The 21,248-nt window shown below is 42.9% G+C and overlaps 1 protein-coding gene across 1 annotated transcript in view; it reads right to left on the reverse strand.

Annotated features, from left to right (window-relative positions):
- Positions 1 to 21,248, reverse strand: part of EVC2 (EvC ciliary complex subunit 2) — a 140,569-nt gene that overhangs the window by 91,687 nt on the left and 27,634 nt on the right. Inside the window, exons 8-9 of the mRNA XM_060148525.1 lie at positions 7,974 to 8,108; positions 5,081 to 5,220 (exon numbers count right to left, since the gene is read on the reverse strand). Of these exons, the coding sequence (XP_060004508.1) occupies positions 5,081 to 5,220; positions 7,974 to 8,108 (275 nt within the window). The remainder of the gene's footprint in view (positions 1 to 5,080; positions 5,221 to 7,973; positions 8,109 to 21,248) is intronic.

Here is a 21,248-nt window from a genome sequence, read left to right on the forward strand (position 1 = left end):
ACAGCAGGACTGGTGCCTGCAGTCCTGGCCCCCCAAGCCATGGCAGATGAACCCACAGCCCCAGAGATCCCAGTAGCAGCAGGGGGAAGAAGCACACAAGACTGACATCCTGGCCGCAGCAGCGCCCATGGCCATAGGTAAGTGGGCAGCAGTGGCAGTGGGGTCTGGGACCCCGTCCCTCCAGCCACTGAGGCACCCATGACTCTGACCCCTCAACCCCCTAACCCCCAGCAGCAGAGCTCATGAACTGTGCAACACTGGACAAGGCAGAGGTGCCTGTGTGAATCCAGCTCCCCTCTACTACCCCTTGTGGTGGCAGAGCCTGCAACTCCAGGATTCCCAGACGCGGCAGAAAAACCTTTCATCCTGGTGCCCCAGGAAGCAATGCCAGTGACAGTGGCAACAGCAAGGCACCAACAAACCCGGAGACACAAGAAATGATAAGGAAGACATGGAGCCACACCTCTGACAGAGGCAGTGGAGGATGAAAAGTGCCAACTCTCAGATCTAACTAGAGGCAGCTCAGAATCAAGCACAAAGGTGTTTGCTACTTCAAATGCACTGGCAGGGGAACAACTCATCAAGCACCATGAAGAACCACGGTAACACTGCACCACAAAAAGAAAATGACAATCTCCAGAAACCAAACTTAAAGTCACGGAATACGGGGGTCTAACATAAAGAATTCAAAATAGCTGTCATGAAGAAACTCAGTGAGCTATAAGAAAACTCAGAAAAGCAGCTCAATGGGCTGAGAAATAAAATGGATGAATAGAAGGAATGCTTTACCAAAGAAATTGAAACTCAAAACAAGAATCAAACAGAAATTCTAGAGCTGAAGAACTCATAAACAAGGTAAATTATGCATTAGAATGTTTTGGAAATAGAGCAGCCCATATGGAGGAGAGAATTAGTGAGCTCAAAAATAGAAATCTAGAAAGATACAAGTAGAAGAGGAAAGAGAAATAAGATGTTAAAAAAACAGGGAAATTCTATGAGAGCTATTCAACTCATTTAGGAAGGGTAACATTAAGGTAATGAGTATTCCAGGGAAGAGAGGGAGAAAAGAAGAGAGAGTTTATTTAAAGAAATGATAACTGAGAATTCACAAAGTTGGGAAAGGAACTGGATAAACAAGTCTGTGAAGCTAAGAGAACACCTAATTACCTCAAGGCAAAAAGACCCTCTCCAAGACACACTATACTAAAATTGTCAAAAGTCAATGACAAGGAAAGAATTTTAAAGGCAGCCAGAGAAAAAGGTTCCTACAAAGGAATCACCATTAGGCTATCATCAGATTTCTCCACAGAAGCTTTATGGGCCAGGAGGGAGCAGAATGACATTCTCAAAATACTGAAAGATAAAAACTGTCACCCAATAATATTCTATCCAGCAAAGTTATCATTCAGATATGAAGGAGAAATAAAGGTTTTCCCAGACAACAACAGCTGAGGGAGTTCATCACCACTAGACCTGTCTTACAAGAAATGTTGAAAGGAGCCCTTTGATCAGAAACAAAAAGGCAAAGTACCCCAAAGTTTGAGTAAGGTGATAAACAGAATCAGAAAATTGTTACTCTTTCCCAGAATAGGTTTTACAATATTTTATCATAGCATAAAGGTTAAAGGAGGGGGAAAAAGCAGAAAAAATAATGATAACTACTTCAGTTTGGTAACTCACAACATAAAAATGGATAATTTGAGAAAACAAAAAGGGGAAGAGGAAAAAGGTGGAACCCATAGAGTTGAACGAAGATAAGATGCCATCAGCATAAAAAGGACTATTTTATCTATGAAAAGTATTACACAAACCACAAAACATAAATCTAGGGCAGAGACACGAAACATAAAAAGAGGAAACTGAGAAAAACATCAGAGAAAACCACCAAATCAAAATGGCAGACAGAAACATAGGGGGAAAGAAAACAGTGGAGAGACAGAGCAACCAGAAACAAAAGATAAAATGGCACTACTAAGTCCTCATCTATCAATAATAACCTTAAATGTAAATGGACTGAATTCACCCATCAAAAGACATGGAGTGGTTGGATGGATTAAAAGACAAGACCCAACTACATGCTACCTCCAGGAGACCCATCTCAGCTCTAAAGACAAACACATGTTCAAAGTGAAGGGATGGAAGATGATACTTCAAGCAAATGACAGCCAGAAAAGGGGGTGTAGCCATACTCATATCAGACAAAATAGACTTCAAGCCCAAAAGGTAACAAGAGACAAAAATGAACAGTATATAATTATAAAGGGGAAAATTCACTAAGAAGACATAATAGTTATTAATGTATATGCACCTAACATAGGAGCACCAAAATATATAAAACAATTATTAACAGACCTAAAGGGAGAAATTATTTCACACAGTATTGGAAGTCCTAGCCAGAATAATTAGGGAAGAAAAAAACTAAAGTTATCCAAATTGGAAAGAAAGAAGTAAAGCTGTCACTATTTGCAGATGACCTAATTTTATACATAGAAAACCCTAAAGACTCCACCAAAAAAACTAAAAGAAATAATAAACAAACACATAAAATTTCAGGGTACAAAATCAACATACAAAAATCTGTTGCATTTCTATATGCTAACAATGAGCTACCAGAAAGAGAAATTAAGAAAAAAAGTCCCATTTACAATCACAGCAAAAAATATAAAATAACTAAGAATAAATTTAACCAAAGAAGTGAAAATATGTACACTGAAACTTATAAAACACTGTTGAAAGAAATTGAAGGAGGCACAAATAAATGGAAAGATATTCCATGCTAGTGGATTGGAAGAATGACATTGTTAAAGCATCCATATTACCTAAAGTAATCTACAGATTCAATGCAATCTCTATCAAAATCTCAAGGACATTTTTCACAGAAATAGAACAAAAATTCTAAAATTTATGTGGAACCACAAAAGACCCTGAATAGCCAAAGCAATCCTGAGAAAAAAGAACAAAGCTGAAGGTATCACACGCCCTGATTTGAAACGATATTACAAAGCCATAGTAATCAAAATGGTGTGGTACTGGCACAAAAACAGATATATAGATCAATGGAACAGAATTGAGAGCCCAGAAGTAAACCCATGCATATATGGACAATTAATTTACAACAAAGGAGCAAAGAACATACAATGGATAAAGGACAGTCTCTTCAATAAATGGTGTTGGGAAAGCTGGACAGCCACATGCAAAAAAAAAAGTGAAACTAGATCACTATCTCATATCATACACCAAAGTCAATTCAAAATGGATTGAAGACTTAAATGTAAAACCTGAAACCATAAAACTCCTAGAAGAAAACATAGGTGGTATGCTCTTGGTCATGGGTCTTAACAATATCTTTCCAGATATGTCTCCTCAGCCAAAGGAATCTAAAGCAAAAATAAACAAATGGCACTACATCAAACTAAAAAGATTCTGCACAGCAAAGGAAACGAAACTATCAGCAAAACCGAAAAACAACCTACCGGATGGAAGATATTTGTAAACAATATATCTGATAAGTAGTAATACCCAAAATATATAAAGAACAGATACAACTCAACAACAAAACAACCCAATTGAAAAATGGGTGGAGCTGAATAGACATTTTTTCAAAGAAGACATACAGATGGCCAACAGGCACATGAAAACAATAGCACGAATTATTAGGGAAATGCAAATTAAAACCACAATGCGATATCACCTCACACCTGTTGGAATGACTATTATCAAAAAGGCAAGAAATAACAAGTGTTGGTGGGAATGTAAATTGGTGCAGCCATTATGGAAAACAGTATTGAGATTCCTCAAAAAAAAAAGAACAGAACCACTATATAATCCAGCTATCCCACTTCTGGGTATTTATCCAAAGAATATGAAAACATTAATTTGAAAAAAATACATTTACTCCTATGCTCACTGCATCACTACAGTTGCCAAAATATGGAAGCAACCTAAGTGCCCATTAACAGATGAATGGATAAAGATGTGATATGTGTATGGAATATTACTCAGCCATAAAAAGATGAAATCTTGCCATTTGCAACAACATAGATGGACCTTGAGGGTATTATGTAAGTGAAATAAGTCAGGTGGAGAAAGAAAATATCATATGATTTCAGTCATATGTGGAATATAGAAAATAAACAAACAAAAACACAAAATAAATGAACAAAATCAAACATGTATATACAGAGATCAGAACAGTGGTTACCACAGAGGAATGGTGGGGGAGGGCAAAATGGGTAAAGGGGATCAACTGTATGGTGATGGATGAAGACTAAATTTTTGGTGGTGAACATACTGCAGGGTATACAGAAGTAGAAATATTTAATGTTGTACACGTGAAATATATAATGTTATAAACCAACATTACCTCAATAAGTAATAAAATAAAATAAAGATACTCAGGTCCTGTCCTTAAAAGTAAATTACAGATAGATAAATAGACAAAAATTTAAAATTAAAAAATAAAAAGAACTGAATTCAGTTTAGCCAACAATCACATCACCTGGTCTGGCCTCTCAAGGTGTTACTTCCTCTCCTTCAATACACTACTCAATACTCCAATCAACACATCAATCATACTGAGCTCCTTACACTTCACCAAATGTACACATCTTGGTCACTTCCTATCTTGGCATCTGTCCTGTCTTTCCTCTGCCTGAAAAGCCTCTCCTCCCTTCATCTGCTTGAAAAACTTCTGCCCGTGCTTCAAGAATTAGTTAAAATATCTCTTTCTCTGGGAAGCATCTCCATGACCCGCTCAGAGGTAATTACTTTTTCTCCTGGGCTCAGCTAGCCCCGATCTTAGCATGGTACTCATCAAACTTTTATGGTCACTTCTGTTTCTGTGTTTGTCTTCCCACTAGGTCAGACTGCCTCACAGCTCAACCTATGTCTTATCTCTTTTCTTAAATACCAAGCATAGTGTTCAGGGCACGGCAGTTGTTCGATTATGACTACTGAATGACAAATTAATGATTAATAGGATGAATTAATGAATGAAATACACTCAGTGTTTGCTCTCATGCTGCTATAGGTAAAACATTCATCATATCCATGGAAGTATAATGTGACTTAGAATTCTTACTCTTCTAAGGCTTGAAGCATGCTCCCGGGGTCCTCTGAAGACAGAATGTCTATCATTTGGTCATTTAGCATGAGATCTTCATTCATACCATCAGCTGAGGTGAACTGGGAGCACTCCAGCTTGCTCTCGTGATGCTGAACCTTCAGGAGAATTTCAGAAACCACAATTGAGTAGGCCTTGTGAATGTCACAAGCTGGAAAAGTCATGAGGGTAGGTGGGGATCTGCAGTCAGAGAACCTAGCTGGCCCCACCCACTTGTGAGGTGGTAAGACTCAGGCAAGACATTGCACTTCCTTGAGCCTCATTTTCTCATCAAAGAAGTGGGATAATAATTCTGGTAGCCCTGCACAGGCTTGTTGTGTGGATAAAGCAGAGCAATGGATGGAAAGACCTTTATAACTATAAAGATGTAATAAAAATACTTCACCATCATCATCACCACCATCATCATCACCATCTCCATCGTCATCATCACCATTATCACCAACAGCATCACCATCCCCATCATCATCACCACCAACATCATCACCATCCCCATCATCATCACCACCAACATCATCACCATCACCATCACCATCATCATCACCATCATGCAGAGGAAAATTACAGTTGGCAGATGGACGTCAACATCATGGATCTGGGTGGTTTCTAATCAGACTATAGAGTTGTCACATGGAAGTGACATCAGAGATAATTAAGCTCACCCTCCGATTGGGTAGATGATATATCTGTTTTGCTCACTATCATCATCATTTCTGCAGAAATGCATGATAATTATAACTAACATTTAAGAATTCCTGTCCCTGTGCCTTGTATGTATCATACCATGAAACCGTCACACCAAGTCAGTGTTGATGCCCCCACTTTACGTACATGGAACTGCAGCTCAGAGAGATGAAATGACATTATCTGAGTTCACACAGCTCATAAAGAGCCTGCTTGGTTTTTGACCCAAAGTGTATCTAACTCTAAAGGCTGCCTTCTGTTTACAGCATGTTGTCTCCTTGGTTACTACCACGATGGAAAAAAATTTTTTTAATGTGAAGAGAGATCGTTTTGTGATGCCGGGAAAAAAAAAATTCTATAAGAGGCTTCAGATCTTAAGTCAAATTCACACAGTGCTTTCCTCCCGCGGTTGTAACAATCAGCCTTTAATCTCCAAGAAATGAATCCTGCTCCTTCATCGAAGTAGCAGGGTGAGTTCTGTTCTGTGATTGATAACAGCTTTGGGAGAGTAAGTGGAATGTCTTTTTTGGAGAGTAAGTGGAATGTCTTTTCAGATGGGCCATTTTTCTTTTCCTCACTTCTGCCTGCCAAGGAGACTGTGGGCTGACCTCACTTTGAAATAACAACTCTCTTCTCCAGGAAGCAGAAACAAAATGAACAATGGCACAGGACTGCCAGCCTCCAGAGAGGGCAGCAGGGTGGTCCTCAGAAGCCAGGTCCAGCCTACACTCGGCCACGTGAAGCAGGTTGTTGAGCTTCACGGGCCTCAGTTTCCTCACTGTACGGTGAGGGAGAAAGATGATTGATGTTCCTTTCAAGCTGCTGGACCTCTGAGTGACAGAGTCACAGTAGCTGCAGCCTCCATGGCCCTGAAGGAACAAACAACCTACCAGGGTGCTCAGTCCCAGCAGTGCCTTCTCACCCTAGGACTGTGCCCTGCTTTCCTTCCTCTGTCTGCCCATCCTCTGGCTGGGGGCTCATTCATTCCTTCACACGTTTACTGAGTGCCTTCTAAGCGCCAGGCTCTGTACAAGGCAATGGGGATTACAGCAGCCAGCATCCATGCTTCATGCATGTCCCCTCGCCCTTGCCGTTCAGTGCCTTTTAGCCCAAGATCCACCGGCCAACACCTATGCTGCTTCCTCCCCTGAAGGCTCCTGCTGGCTTTCAGAGCCTATGCCAGGGAAATAACGCTACCCTTTGTCCTGCCCCCTCACCCCCTTGTCGTCAACCAATGACCAATAGGATTTGATGGCTAAATACCCTGGCTCCTTCTCCCCTCAGGCTTTATCCTGGGTGGGATAAAGCCCCAGGTGCCCACAGTGGAAGCTTGACTGACTGCCTTCCCTTCCCGCCTCACTTCCCCACCTCCTACCATTACTTCCTGGGGTCACTTCCCATATAAACTGTTTGCATTTGGGTCCTAGTCTCAGGATGTGCTTCTGTGGGAACCCAGGCCAAGACAGGAAAACAGAGATTGAGGAGTTCACAGGTGGGGATAAATGCTGGGTGGGGTCCAAAAGCTAGTGCAGGAACCCAGAGAGAGAGTCCCCAACTTAGCCAGGAAGTGGCCAGGGATGACTTCCAAGGAGAGGCAAGGCCCGAGATGAGTCTTAAAGGATGCGTCAGAGTTCTGCTCATTGAAGAGCGGAGAGAGGATTATAAAAGCATCCAGGTGAGCGTGGAGAGCTCAGCAGTCATTGGGTAGGGCTGGAAGTTGAGGTGTGAAGCTGGACCACAGGGGACTTTCTTTATAAGCCATGCTAAGGCATCCGGGCTTCACCCTGAGGTCAAACAAAGTAAGTCTTCAAAGACTTTTCAGAGGGAAGGGTACACCAGGACCTGAGTCAGGGTGTGGCATGAGTGCACAGCTGGCCATACAGGTGGGCGCTCAGTTATTCAGTCAGACTGCAGGGGTTCCCAATCCTGGTCGTTTGTTAGAATCATCCAGGGAGCTTTTAAAAACTACTAATGATTGGGCATGGCTCCCGGGACAAAGCAGTCAGAGTCTGTGCAGGAGGGCCTGGGTATGAGCATGCCTCACGGTTCCCTGGGGGTCCCGACATCGATACAGAGTTGAGACTGACTGAACTGAAGGATCAACTTCAACCTCACATCTACCACCAACCAACTACCCTCCAGGGAGAGGATGCACACGGACTCCCACCTGATGTCTGGTAAGCATGCTTCCCTTCAGACACTGATATCGAACCATGAAGAAAAGCACAGCCCAGGTCAGCACCAGGGAGAGGATGAAGGCCACGAAGAACCCTGCTGCGTGGAGGCCGTGGTTTGGTAGAACCTATGGGGATAAGAGAGAGAGATTTGTTTGTGGCCACACTTCACGTTTTTCAAGTCAAGTTACAACTGCGTTAAAGCAGAACAAGCGCAGAGTTAGTGAAACCGACCTGGGTTTAGACCGAGCTCTGCCACCTGTTAGCTGGTTGCCTTGAGACCATTGCTGGACCTCTCCGGGCCCAAGTTAAACGGGGCAAGCACTTCAAGGAGCTGAGCATGGAGGCTTGCACACAGTAGGACCACCCACCCCAAGCCTGGCACATCACAGGTGCTCAGGAATGTTAAATTCTCAAATCAAATATGTAACAAACCTAAGGCAGCACTAAGGATCTGTGAAATGTTTTGAGTCGGGCAGAAGTTTGCAGAGGGCAGAGGAAGAATCCAGGGTGCCCTCAACTTCCCGCAAAGCTGTCCGCTCTCCCCGCCCTGGGAACACGTCCCATTAGGGGTGCAGCCCACTCTGGACTTCAGGATCACCCTGGAGGATGCACGCGGCTGGGGAGGCATCACACAGCGGGAGGCAGACCAGCTGCCAGGCAGTCCAGTAAATGACCCGCCAGGGGGAGCTCGAGAGTTCACGTGAGCTTCACTTAATGTGCCCAGTGTACTTCTCCCTCCTCAAAGGCTTCCTCCGGGCTCCAGTCAGCGACACCCTGGGACCAGTGTGAGTCCACTGATGGGCCAGAAGGGGCTGGCACCAAATGACAACTGTGAGAAGCAGTAATTTCTAGACACCCCACATTCCTCCCCTCCCTCCACCATTTCTTTGGGATCTAGAACGTGATGCCAAAGACAGCAGCAGCTGCTGCTGCACTCAGCATGGGGTAGGCTTGGGGCTAAGGCTGTGCTCCTACCTCGGAGCTCACATCAGAATCACCTGCAGGGTCTGTGCAAACAAATTGCTGGGCCCCTCCCTCGGGGATTCTGAGTCACTAGACCTGGGGCAGGAACCGAGAAGAGGCATTTCTAGCAAGCTCCCAGGGGAAGCTCCCACCCTTTGAGAACCCCTAGGCTAAGAGTTTCACAAGAATTAACTTCTTGAATTCTCCCAAAGACACTCTGAGCAAAATAAAAACAGCTCTGGTTTCAAATCCTACAGGCCTGGGGCATCCCTGGTGGCGCAGTGGATAGGAATCTGCCTGCCAATGCAGGGGACACAGGTTCGAGCCCCGGTCTGGGAAGATCCCACATGCCGCGGAGCGACTAAGCCCGTGCGCCACAACTACTGAGCCTGCACTCTAGAGCCCGCGAGCCACAACTACTGCGCCCACGTGCCACAACTACTCTAGCCAGCAGCCTAGAGCCCGTGCTCTGCAACAAGACAGAAGCCACCGCAACGAGAAACCCGCACACTGCAACCAAGAGTAGCCTCCGCTCGCTGCAACTAGAGAAAGCCCACGTGCAGCAATGAAGACCCAACACAGCCAAAAAAAAAAAAAAAATCCTACAGGCCTGAATTACAATGCCTCCTCTATCGAAACAGCTCTATACTTTGGGCAAGTGACTTGACCTCCGGAAACCTCAGTTCTCTCATCTGTAACATGGGGATAAAAATACCTCACAGCATGAAGATTAAACAAAATAATAATGTAGAGGAGTTTGGTGTAAAGTTTGGCTTATCTATTTAGCCGACAAATAGGTACTGGGTGTCCCCTGTGTACCAGGCAATATGCTAGAAACTAAGAAGATGCTGATGCGTTCTCCCCTTGTGTGATTACACTCTTCCTGTGGACACTGACCGGGGCTGACCCAGCCTACTTGCTTCTCACAGGTAAGGGCCTGTAACAGCACAGAGAGTGAAGTTTGGGCTCTAGACTCAGACCCCTGGGTGTGGGACCCATCTCTGCTACTTACTGGCCGTGTGGCATTGGGGCAAGTAACTTCATCTCTCCTTGCCTTTGCTTTTCGTTTGTAAGACAGAGACAAGAGCCTTCCAAAGGTTGTACTGAGGATTAAACATGAGACATGAACAGAGTGCAATGAAGTCACTAGAAGAGGGCCTAACCCGTGGCACTCACTGACTAAATGTAAGTGATTCTGGCCCTGCCTTCCTTTGTGGGTTGGGTGACCCAAGGCCACTCTACTGGTACAGAAAGGGAGATGCTACGTGGTGACCGCTACCCAGTCATTTCTTCAGAACGTGACCTCGAAAACAGGCCTGGACAAAAAGAGACTAAGATTTTTATGATACTTCCATCCTTTGGAGTGCTCTCACCAAAATGTCTATACTCAAAAATGAAAGGGAAAAAATGTCTGTGTCCATAACAAGGGGCTTTAAAATGTTCACCCCTTTAACCTAGTGATTTCATATCCAGGATTCACTCCTCAGGAGATAATACAAAAATAGGCATAAAAGCTTATACACAGGTTGGTTTGATCCAGAAATATGCATGAAGATTTATTTATATATAAGGCTGCTTTTAAGAACATCATATAAAATAACACAAATGGGACGTATCCTAAATGCTGCACAACACAAAGAAGGGTTAAATATTTTAAGCTTCTATGACTTATTCTATCCATAACGGCCAATCATGCAGTCATTTTACAAGTTTTGAGAAGCAGAATAATGCATGCCTGCTAGGGAAAAAAAAGGTGTTTAACAGAAACCAAGGGTTTAAAAAGAGAAGCAAATATCCTGTGTGTCCTTCTGCATCCTCTTCTAACCCCACTTCCCAGAGGCAACTATCTTAAAGAGATACTGGTTTCAGTTTCTATGGTTTAGTGAACCAGAATGGTTAGTTAACTTAAATACTCTAAAAATTATGCAGACATCTTTATTCCTTGATATGTCAACATTACTTACGAATTCCTGCTACGACAGATGTGGATTTTAGCTCACGAATTTTTACCCCCAAATTTTGAAGGATTGTTACCTACAAATAACCCTCCCTACACTTTCTCCCAATTTCAATGGTTATATTCAGTTAGCTACCTTTGTCTAACTTTAAAAAAATGAAACAGTTTGTGTATCTTCTTTGGAGAAATGCCTATTCAAGTCTCTTACCAATTTTTTAATCTGGTTGTTTGGTTATTATTGTTATTGAATTGTAGGACATTAGGGACTGAATGTTTGTGTGTATTCCCAAAATTCATATGTTGAAATTCTAACCGCCCTTGTGATGGTATTAGGAGATGGGGCCTTTGGGAGGTAAATGGTGTCCTTATAAAGAGACAAATGGACCAGAGCTCTTTCTGCTCTCTGCCAAAGGCGGATTCAATGAGAAGATGGCCATCTACAAACCAGGAAATGGGTTCTCAGCAGATACCATATCTACTGGCGTATCTACTTTGACCTTGAACTTCCCAGCCTAAAGAACTGTGAGAAATAAATGTGGGTTGTATAAGCCATTCAGTCTATGACACTTTGTTATAGCGGCCCAGACTAAGACATAGGATTTCTTTATGTGGTATAGATATTAACCTTTTATCATATAAATGATTTGCAAATACTTCCCCCCATTCTGTGAGCTGCCCTTCACTCTGTTGATTGTGTCCTTTGGTGCACAGAAGTTATTAATTTTGGTGTAGTCCAATTTATCTGTTTTTTTTTTCTTTTGTTACCTGTGCTCTTGGGTCATATCCAATAAATCAGTGCCAAATGCAATGTTATGAAGCTTTCCCACATGTTTGCTTCTAAGAGCTTTATAGTTTTAGGTCTTACATTTAAGTCTTTGATTAAAATTAACAAAATTAACAAAATTAACAAAAATTAATGAGTTAATTTTTGTACATGGTATAAGGTAGGGGTCCAACTTTATTTTGGACCCCAACTTTATTTTGGATATCCAGTTTCCCCAACATCATTTACTGAAATGACTATCCTTTCCCCACAGAATAGTCTTGGCACTCTTGTTGAAAATCATTTTATTATAGATGTGAGGGTTTTTTTTTTCCTGGGCTCTCTATTCTTTTCATTGGTCTTTATGTCTGTCTTCATGACATTACCACACTGCTTTGATTATTGCAGCTCTGTAATAAGTTTTGAAATCAGGAAGCGTGAGACTTCTAACTTTGTTCTTTTTCAAGATTGTCTTGGCTATTTGGGTTCCTTTGAGATTTCATATGAATGTTAGGATGGGTTTTCTTTCTATTTCTACAAAAAAAATGTCATTGGAATTTTGACAGAGATTGCACTGCATCTGTAGATCATAGCAATATGAAGTCTTCCAGTCTATGGACAAGGGATGATTTTCCACTTACTGGTCTTTAATTTTCTCTTGGCAGTGTTTTGTAGCTTTCAGTGTACAAGTCTTTTACCTCTTGGTTAAGCTTATTCCTAAGTGTTTTATTCTTTTTGATGCTACTGTAAATTAAATTGTTTTCTTAATTTCCTTTTTGGATTGTTCATTGTGTATGTATATAAAAGCAACTGACTTCTGCGTGCTGAATTTTTAGTAATATAAAAAATGTCTATATGCTAGCATAATATTTTAAAAGAAGACACAAAGCTGTATATACATAAAAATTCCAATTACATTAAAATAATACATATACACCCATATACATATGGAACCTTTGAAGAAAATATTCCAGGATTTTGTTGAGCGTAATTACTTGATGAATTTTCTCTTTATGTTTCTGTGTTTTCTATAATGGGCATGTATTACTTGTATAATCAGGAGACAAAAAACGATAATAATGAGTTCTAAAGGTAAGTTTGGTAGACAAGGAGATGCACCACCCAGATCTCCCTTCAGGGAAGGACTAGGTGTCCAGCTATGGGCAGTGTGGTCAGTAGACCTCCCACTTCATGGTCTAGATCAGCTGCAGAGAGCCACCTCACCTAGGTCATGCCGACATCTGGTAACAGAACAAGGCAGAGGCATAATGGCCAGCCATTTAGCCTGATAAGGTACGCTCAGACAGGTGACAACACTTGCCCCACAGCTCTCTGCAAGGTGAAGCTTTGTCAGCCTGGATCACACTTGACTTCTTTCTCTGCCCAAACCTGCTTCCTCCTCCTCCCCTTCGCAGGTGATCTGATTGTGTTGGGGGAGCCCCACGACCACCCCCAGGTTAGATGATTCACTAAGACTCAGCATATAATCTGAGCATATAATCACAAAGTACTCAGCATATAATCACAAAGTACTCAGCATATAATCATTCTCACAGCTATGATTACAGTGAAAGGATACAAAGAAAACTCAGCAAAAGGAAAAGGCATGTGGGGCAAAGTCCGGGGAAACCAGGAGCAAGCTTCTAAGGTCCTCTCTCAGCGGAGCTACAAAGGGCACACTTAATTCCTGCAGCAATGAGCATAAACGCTGTCCACCAGTGAAGCTCATTTGAGACTCGGTATCCAGGGTTTTTATTCAGGACTAGTCGCTTAGGCACCCTCTGCCTGGCATGTACCAAAATCCCAGACTCCAGACGGAAATGAGGTGTTCAACATAAAATATATTCTTTATAAAAACAGTTTAGGTGGGTGAGCCACCCATAGTTCAGTAAATGGTGAGAATCATCCTGAAATCCAAGTTCCCAGATGCCAGCCAAGGGCTAACTTTGTAAGTAGGGCTTTCTAAGGATAGCAGTCTCAGGCCAGCTATGTCAACTTTTCTGCACACTGGTTACCATGTTATACCCCAACTCTGTCTTGGCATCTGCTTCCAGAGAAGCCAACCTGTGACAAGTTTAATTCAAAATGGTTGCAGGCCCCAATGTTCATTGCAGCACTATTTATAATAGTCAAGACATGGAAGCAACCTAAATATCCATCAACAGATGAGTGGATGAAGAAGACATGGTACATATATACAATGGAATATTACTCAGCCATAAAAAAGAATGAAATAATACCATTTGCAGCAACATGGATGGACCTAGAGATGATCATACTAAGTGAATTAAACCAGACAGAAAGACAAATATCCTAAGATATCACTTATATGTGGAATCTAAAAATATGATATAAATGAACTTATATACAAAATAGAAATAAACCCACAGACATAGGAAACAAACTCATGGTTACCAAAGGGGACAGGTTGGGAGGAGGGATAAATTAAGAGTTTGGGATTAACATATATACACTACTATATGTAAAATAACCAACAAGATCCTACTGTATAGCACAGGGAACTATACTCAATATTTTTAAATAACTTACAAAGGAAAAGAATATGAATAAGAATATATATGTGTATAACTGAATCACTTTGCTGTACACCTGAAACTTACGCAACATTGTAAATCAACTATGCTTCAGTAAAAAAGTGGCTGCAGATTACGGGAACATTTAATGCATTATGTAGGAGCTGGAAGACAACTAACGCATTCCTCATTACTGTGGTCACAATGCACACTGTAGTTAAGGTTAAATTTTTCTGACAGACCAACAAAGCCAACCTGACCTTCCAAACAGTCAAAGCCAAGTTAGGTTGGGAACAGGAGCTTCGGTCCAGACAATTACTGGAACCTGAATCAAAGTGTGTTGCCACATATGACTCACCTATGATGAATCAGCCTCTGTCCATAGAGGCTGTTATCAGAGGTGGTCAGGAAACCAATTCTGTTTTCAGACTCAAACATCCTGATTCTAAATCTTACATTTTCATTAGCACCAAATTGAAACGCAAGTTCTCCATTTGCACTGGAAATAGCCTTCTAAGCTCTGATTTGTGAACCTATCAGATAAGAAGAAAATCAATAAACTGGGTAACTATGAAAAGCAGTGCAAACAGGTTACATTAAAATACTGATGGAAAGGAGACAAAACATCTGTGTCTAAAGAGAACAAAAGGCTATAGATCAGCGATTTGTCTTCAAAGTTCGCTACTGACAGAAGGCAAACACTTCTAATTTTACAGCCTTAGGGAGAAGAATAGAGAGGTAAGGGAATGAATGACATTTGATCACCTACAATATGCCACTCCCTGGGCTAGATGCATGTAGGGGGTTGAACTGTGTCCTCCAAAAAGCTATGCTGAAATCTTAACCCTCAGTACCTATGCGTGTGACCTCATTTGGAAATGAGGTCTTTGCACACATAGTCAAGTTAAGATGAGGTCATACTGGATTAGGGTGGGTCCTAAATCCAGTGACTGTATCCTTATAAGGAGAGGGAGATTTGGAGACAGACACACACAGAGAAAAGACTACGTGACCATGGAGGCAGAGATTGGAGTGACGTAGCTACAACCAAGGAAGCATTTCCAGGAGCCACTTGAAGCCGGGAAGAAGCAAGGAAGGATTCTTCCCTAGAGTCTTCAAAGGGAGCACGATCCTGCTGACACCTTGATTTCAGTCTTCGAGCCACCAGAACGGTGAGAGAATAAATTTCTGTTGTTCTAAGCTTTGTGATAATTTGTTATGTCAGCCCTAGGAAACTGAAAAAGTGTGGTATTGCTTTATCTCATTCAATCTTCAGCAATCCTGCAGGGGATGTATTATTCCCATTCCACTGATAGATAAATGGAGATGCAAAGAGATCAGGTAGTTAATCAAAGTCCATAGTTAAAGAGGGACAGACTAGCTCTGCTTAATTCCAAAGTCTGTGTTCTCCCCGGTACATTACACTACTTGCCGTCCAGGGGGCTGTGTGGTTTTCTAAACACATTTTTAGTCTCAACCTCCCACACCGTGGTAGAAGTTACTTGTCTGATGGATGAGAACCAGAAACAGATATTGGGACAGAATTACAGGCAGGCAGCGTCCACGTACTAAAAAAATCAGGAACAAAACTAACTCATTCTCTCAAAGTCCCCCTCCCTTCCTCCCTTTCCTGCTTTAGGAAGTAGAACAGCCAAGACAAGCCACCTCACTCCTCCTCTTCCCACCTCCACCTTCTCTGAATCTCCACCTTGAGATCTTGCAATTCCTACTTTCCAATACCAGGTGATAAGCAAACCTAGGTAACGACTGCCTACTTGGGACAAGCCCACTCACAAGTCCCACTTTCTTCTTTTCAACCTTCTTCATTTACCTCTGTTACTAACTTAAGCTAGATCCTGATCCCCTGACCTGTCCACAACGCCTCTAGTCTTCAACTTCCCTCCTCCATATAAATGGCCAAAGAAGACTGAATCTCAAGATTCAGCTTTATGGGAAGGAAAATCCCCATAATGGCTCATATCACCATCATCATCATCACCATCAACATCACCATCACCACCACCATCATCATCACCATCAACAACACCATCACCACCATCACCATCATCATCACCATCATCATCCTTACCATAACATCACCATCATCACCATCAATACCATCATTATCACCATCATCACCACCATCATTATAGCTAATATGTATTGGGCAGATACTGAGTGCCAAGGATAGTTCCAAGTGCTTTACCTGTTTTATCCATTCACTCCCCATGGCAATAGTATAAAGTGGGCACTATTTTAATCCATATTTTACAGATTACAATGCCAAAGTATAAATAAGTTAAATAAATGGCCCAAGGTCACAGAGCTAACAAGTAACAGACCCAGGATTCACACCCCATGGTCTAGGCAGTAGTCTTCAGACCGCAGCTGCCTCTCCAGGGCTCAGGCTCCAGCCTGGCCTTTTACCAGGAGCCCTGCATTGAGTCCTCAGGGGCTTGTGCCGCTGTGAACACTTTGACTCCTTCTCTGAGTATACAGCTCACCCTTTTGCGGTAAGTGACTAGCAGGGCAGAATTTTAGAATTCCTGAGTCTCTGGCTAAAAGCCATCCCTTCAAAACTACACTTAACTATCAATATCTTTATTGAACTTTCATCAGAGGCCAAGTAACTCCTTTGAAATCTTTAGAACAATGCTTTAAATACAGAATTCACACTTCATGGCTGCAAAAACCAAGCTTTGCTATAATTCCATTTACCTGAAAATTTCTATTAAGTGGCTACATCACAATTACTGCCAGGTTTGACTCAATGTTTAGATGTGGTGGTAACCTTTCTTGACAAGGAAAGACAAGGAGGAAAGAGACCCAGGCCCTGCTCCGAGGAGCTCAGCATCCTATAGAGGAATGGCCAGGCACACAGGCTGGGGCGACATGTGTGACTAGGGCAAGGAGAGAAGAGGGGCAGTCCCTAACCCAGCTCAAAGGACAAAGAAGACCTTCCAAGAGGTGACCCGTGGCGAGAGGACAATGAACCACGCCAGGAGGAGGGTGAGCCAGGCAGAGGGAACAACATGGGCAGGACTTGCAGATGGCAAGAGACACAGCCCAGGTCCCAGATGGCCTTCAAGAGAAGGTTAGGGATTTGCGACATCATCCTACAGGCTTAGGGGCCTCCCTGCAGGGTTTTAAGCCAGGAAGTAACATGGTCATATCAGTATTTTAGAAAGAGAAAGCCTGGAGGAGGATGACCCTGGATGACACAGCCAATGGAGAAATGATGAGAACCACAAACAATGCTATGGGAAGCAGTAGAACATACTCGTAAAGACCATGGACTTGGGCCCTCATTGCGGGCTCAACTCTCAGCTCCTCCCCTACGACACTGTGGGACACTGAGCCTTTCCCTCCCTGAGCTGCAGTTTCCCCATCTGTAAAATGAGGGCAAAAATCTTGCAGAAAAATTCCACTGATAATCATTGTAAGTACAGAATTTCAAAGAGCCTATCTACCTTAAACTTCATTATCTAAGAATAAAGAAAAAGAGATGGCTCAGCGATCCCAGCTGTCTCACCCCCAGAGCCCGCACTAACTTTCCTTCTTGTCTCTGGAAAAGGATCCGTTATTATCACCACTTTAATCACATATTAGCTGGTAGCAGATTCCTTTGATGCGTTCCACCACTGCATTTATGAAGAGCAATGCCAGACAAAAAAAAAAGATTTTCAAAAGAAATGCTTTAAATGCTTAAAATCCGATAACAAGTTACAAGAGCATGAGGAAAGATTGTTTATACAATTTGACTTCAATTATGTAATAAATATATTTATAGACTTGCAGAAGGCAAGAAACTACCATGCTAGCAATGGTTATCTCTGGTGGCGGGGATATGAAGAAATGTTATCTTATTCTTCTAACTTTCTCCTTGTGTCTGTCTGTCTGTGTGTGTGTCTGTGTGTGTGTGTGTGTCTGTGTGTGTGTCTGTGTGTGTGGAAGGGTTTTTTGTTTAAAGTGTCCATAATAGACATATATTAAATCCCACCCCCTCTCCAAACCAGGAAAAGTTTGAAGGGGAGAGCATACAGAATGATTTCTCTGAAAGACATTTTAGGAGTAATTTAGTTGAAATCCTTCAACTGCTTGAAGAAGCAGAGGAGTCAGTGACTTGCTGACCCTTGTCCCACAGCCCTTGAGGGGCAGCTCTGAGGGCAGAAACTCTGATAACTCTGGCAAGAGCAAGAGCTTGAAGGTAACCACAAACAGAGACGATCACACTCACTAACAGAGGTCTGTAAGTTACAATCCAGTGAATAAGGCTTGGACTACAGAAGAAACTGCACAGCATGGTTCCATTCCTCAATGTTGTATCAAGCTTCAGGACCTTGGCCAGTTCCCAAAGCCGCTCAGGACCTGAGTTTTTTTCACTCTTAAATGAGGAAGTAAAACTAGATAATCTTTAAAGTCTCCCCCTGGGCAAAAATTCTATTCTGATGTCAACAAAAATGTATTAAGTGCCAACCAGGGGAACAGTCTCAATGTCACAGAGTGACAAGGTTTATCAGATGTCCCAATGCCACTAGATCCCAGCAAGGGGTGCCACCAGCCTGCTTGGGGGATGTGAAGGAATCACAGAGGTGGAGAAAGTTGGTCAGGGTCCTGCAGGATGTTTACGAGCTGCCAGAGGACAGGAAGGAAAGGATCAGCATGTGTAAAACCGGAGCGATGTGGAAAACACAGGAACCCCACGGCACAGGGAGCTAGCAGAGGTCACCTTTCCTGATGGAGCCTGAATCCTAACTTAAGGGAATTGGGCTTTATCCAGCAGGCAATGGGGAGCCCCTCCAGAATAGAAAGTGGGCAGGCTTGTGTTTCAGGATGATGGGCTGGAGGGGAGCAGGACTGAACAGGCAGAAGGCTGGTAAGTCATCCAAAGAAGTGATCCAGAGAAGGCAGACGTGATGATATGCGACTGCATGCTTCCAGCCCTCTGAGTTAAACCCAAAGCCAAATGGTTTTGCCAGTGGAGTTACACGTTCCCTCCACTGTGCTCAAGGGCACACACTGTAAATCTCTGTGTTTGAGAAATTCTCATATCGTACATAGCTATCTACTGAGGCATTCTTTATCTTATTAATGAATAGGAGCTCTTTATAACATATTATAAAGACATTAATCCTTTTTAATGTATGCTGAAAATATTTTCCCAAGTTTACCCCTGACCTTTTTTAATACTGTTTTCAAATGTAAAGTTTTCAACTATTTTGTGTACTCAGACCCATGGTTTTGCCCCATGGTTTTTTTCATAGCATATTAACCGATATTTACTCTTTAAAAATTGTTTTATCCATTTAGATTTAAATCTGTTGAGGGAATTCATCTTCATTTTTCTTCCAAAAGATCCTGTCAGTTGCCCCCCAAATTACAAGAAGCTGGAGTGAAGTCCAGCTCAATCAGAACACCTCCACTCAACTACTATCCGTAGGATAAACAAGGTCCTACTGTATAGCACTGGAAACTATACTCAGTATCCTGTGATAAACTACAATGGAAAAGAATACGAAAAAGTATATGTATATGTATAACTGAGTCACTCCGCTGTACAGCAGAAATTAACACAACATTGTAAACTGTAAATCAACTATACTTCAATACAATTTTTTAAAAAAAGAACACCTGCACTCAATGTCCGGCACAGGGTGGAGGGATTCTTTTCCTCTCTATTCATCCAGGAGGCAGAAAGGGTAAGAAGACTTCTTGGGGTCTTAGTTGACATCTATCAGTTTCACCCTCAGGAAATTCATAAGAAATTAAGGAGGTGATGGCGTCTCTTCCAAGTGTTGCAGTTCCCAAGTTACACAATGGGTTACTCAATGTCTTTGCTTTGTAGTTTTTAGCTGCTTGATAAAAATGTCAGAGGAGCTTATACCTCACTGCTGAGTTCCTCCTATTCATCACTGTCACACTTTCCTAGTATAACGACGTTATCTCTGCAGGTGCCCAAGTCAACCATGCTAGAACACACGCTGCAGCTGGCAAGGGCTGAGCCTCCTCCTTACGTATACCTAAAAGGTGCCAGGCCCTGTGCTCGAGCCCAGTAAACCTTGGTTCACGTCCAACCGACAGTCAAACAGGCTTAACCTTGACGTCAGATCTTCAGATACATATTTTAGAAACCTCTCCTCCACCCTTAATTAACTCCTTCCTTTAGGATCCAAGTGAATTCTTACCTCCTCCAAGAGGCCTGCCATCCACCCAGCCCGCCCAGCCCACCCTTTCTCCCTTGTCAGTACCCCCAGCACCTATAATCTGTACATTGGGTCACAACCTCACAAGTTCAGTCACAGCTGATGTACGTGGTTTGTTTGGCTTTTTGCCCTTGTTTAATGTCTCAGTGTGGGGAAGGGATGGTGGGTGATGGTCGATCGGAATCTCCAGGCTGCCTCAGACTCCCCTGCGCCCTAGAATGTTGCGTGGGCCTGACTCACACACTTACAGCACCGGCGCGGCCCTCGTGGGAATTTAAGCTTGAGACCCTGATACATAACATTCTTTTCGCAATTAACACAGAACACTTGCACAGCAGCGTTATTTCCGTGTGAAATAATACTGATGATGTTTATTGAGCGCTTACAGGATGCAAGGCACTGTGCCGAGCGCTTTGCCTGCATCAATCCGTTTACTTTGACGACCACCCTATGAAGCGGGTACTATTACTATTCTCATTTTACAGCCAAGATACTGAGGTCCAGGGAGGTAAGTAATGTGCCCAAGGTCACATACAATGCATGGAAAAACAGGGATGCAAGTCCCGGCCTCTGGTGCAAGGGCCTGTTGTTCCCACAACACTCTAGGGCCATCACCTGCATACGTCTCATCTCCCCACTCGATAATGACCTCCTTGAACACGGTCCACAGGCAGAGGTCACCTGGCCCAGGGGCCAGTGGGGCTGAAATCCAACCCATTGCTCCACTGCCAAGCCTTGCACCCATGGGACTGCAGCCCAGGGGGGCCACCTATGCCTGTTTCTCCTGAAGGCAATGAGCTGGAGACAGCCCTGAAGACCGGGGTATGGCTCGTCTCCATCTATGT

Source organism: Lagenorhynchus albirostris, chromosome 4 (assembly GCF_949774975.1).
Source record: "Lagenorhynchus albirostris chromosome 4, mLagAlb1.1, whole genome shotgun sequence".
Lineage (NCBI taxonomy): Eukaryota > Metazoa > Chordata > Mammalia > Artiodactyla > Delphinidae > Lagenorhynchus > Lagenorhynchus albirostris.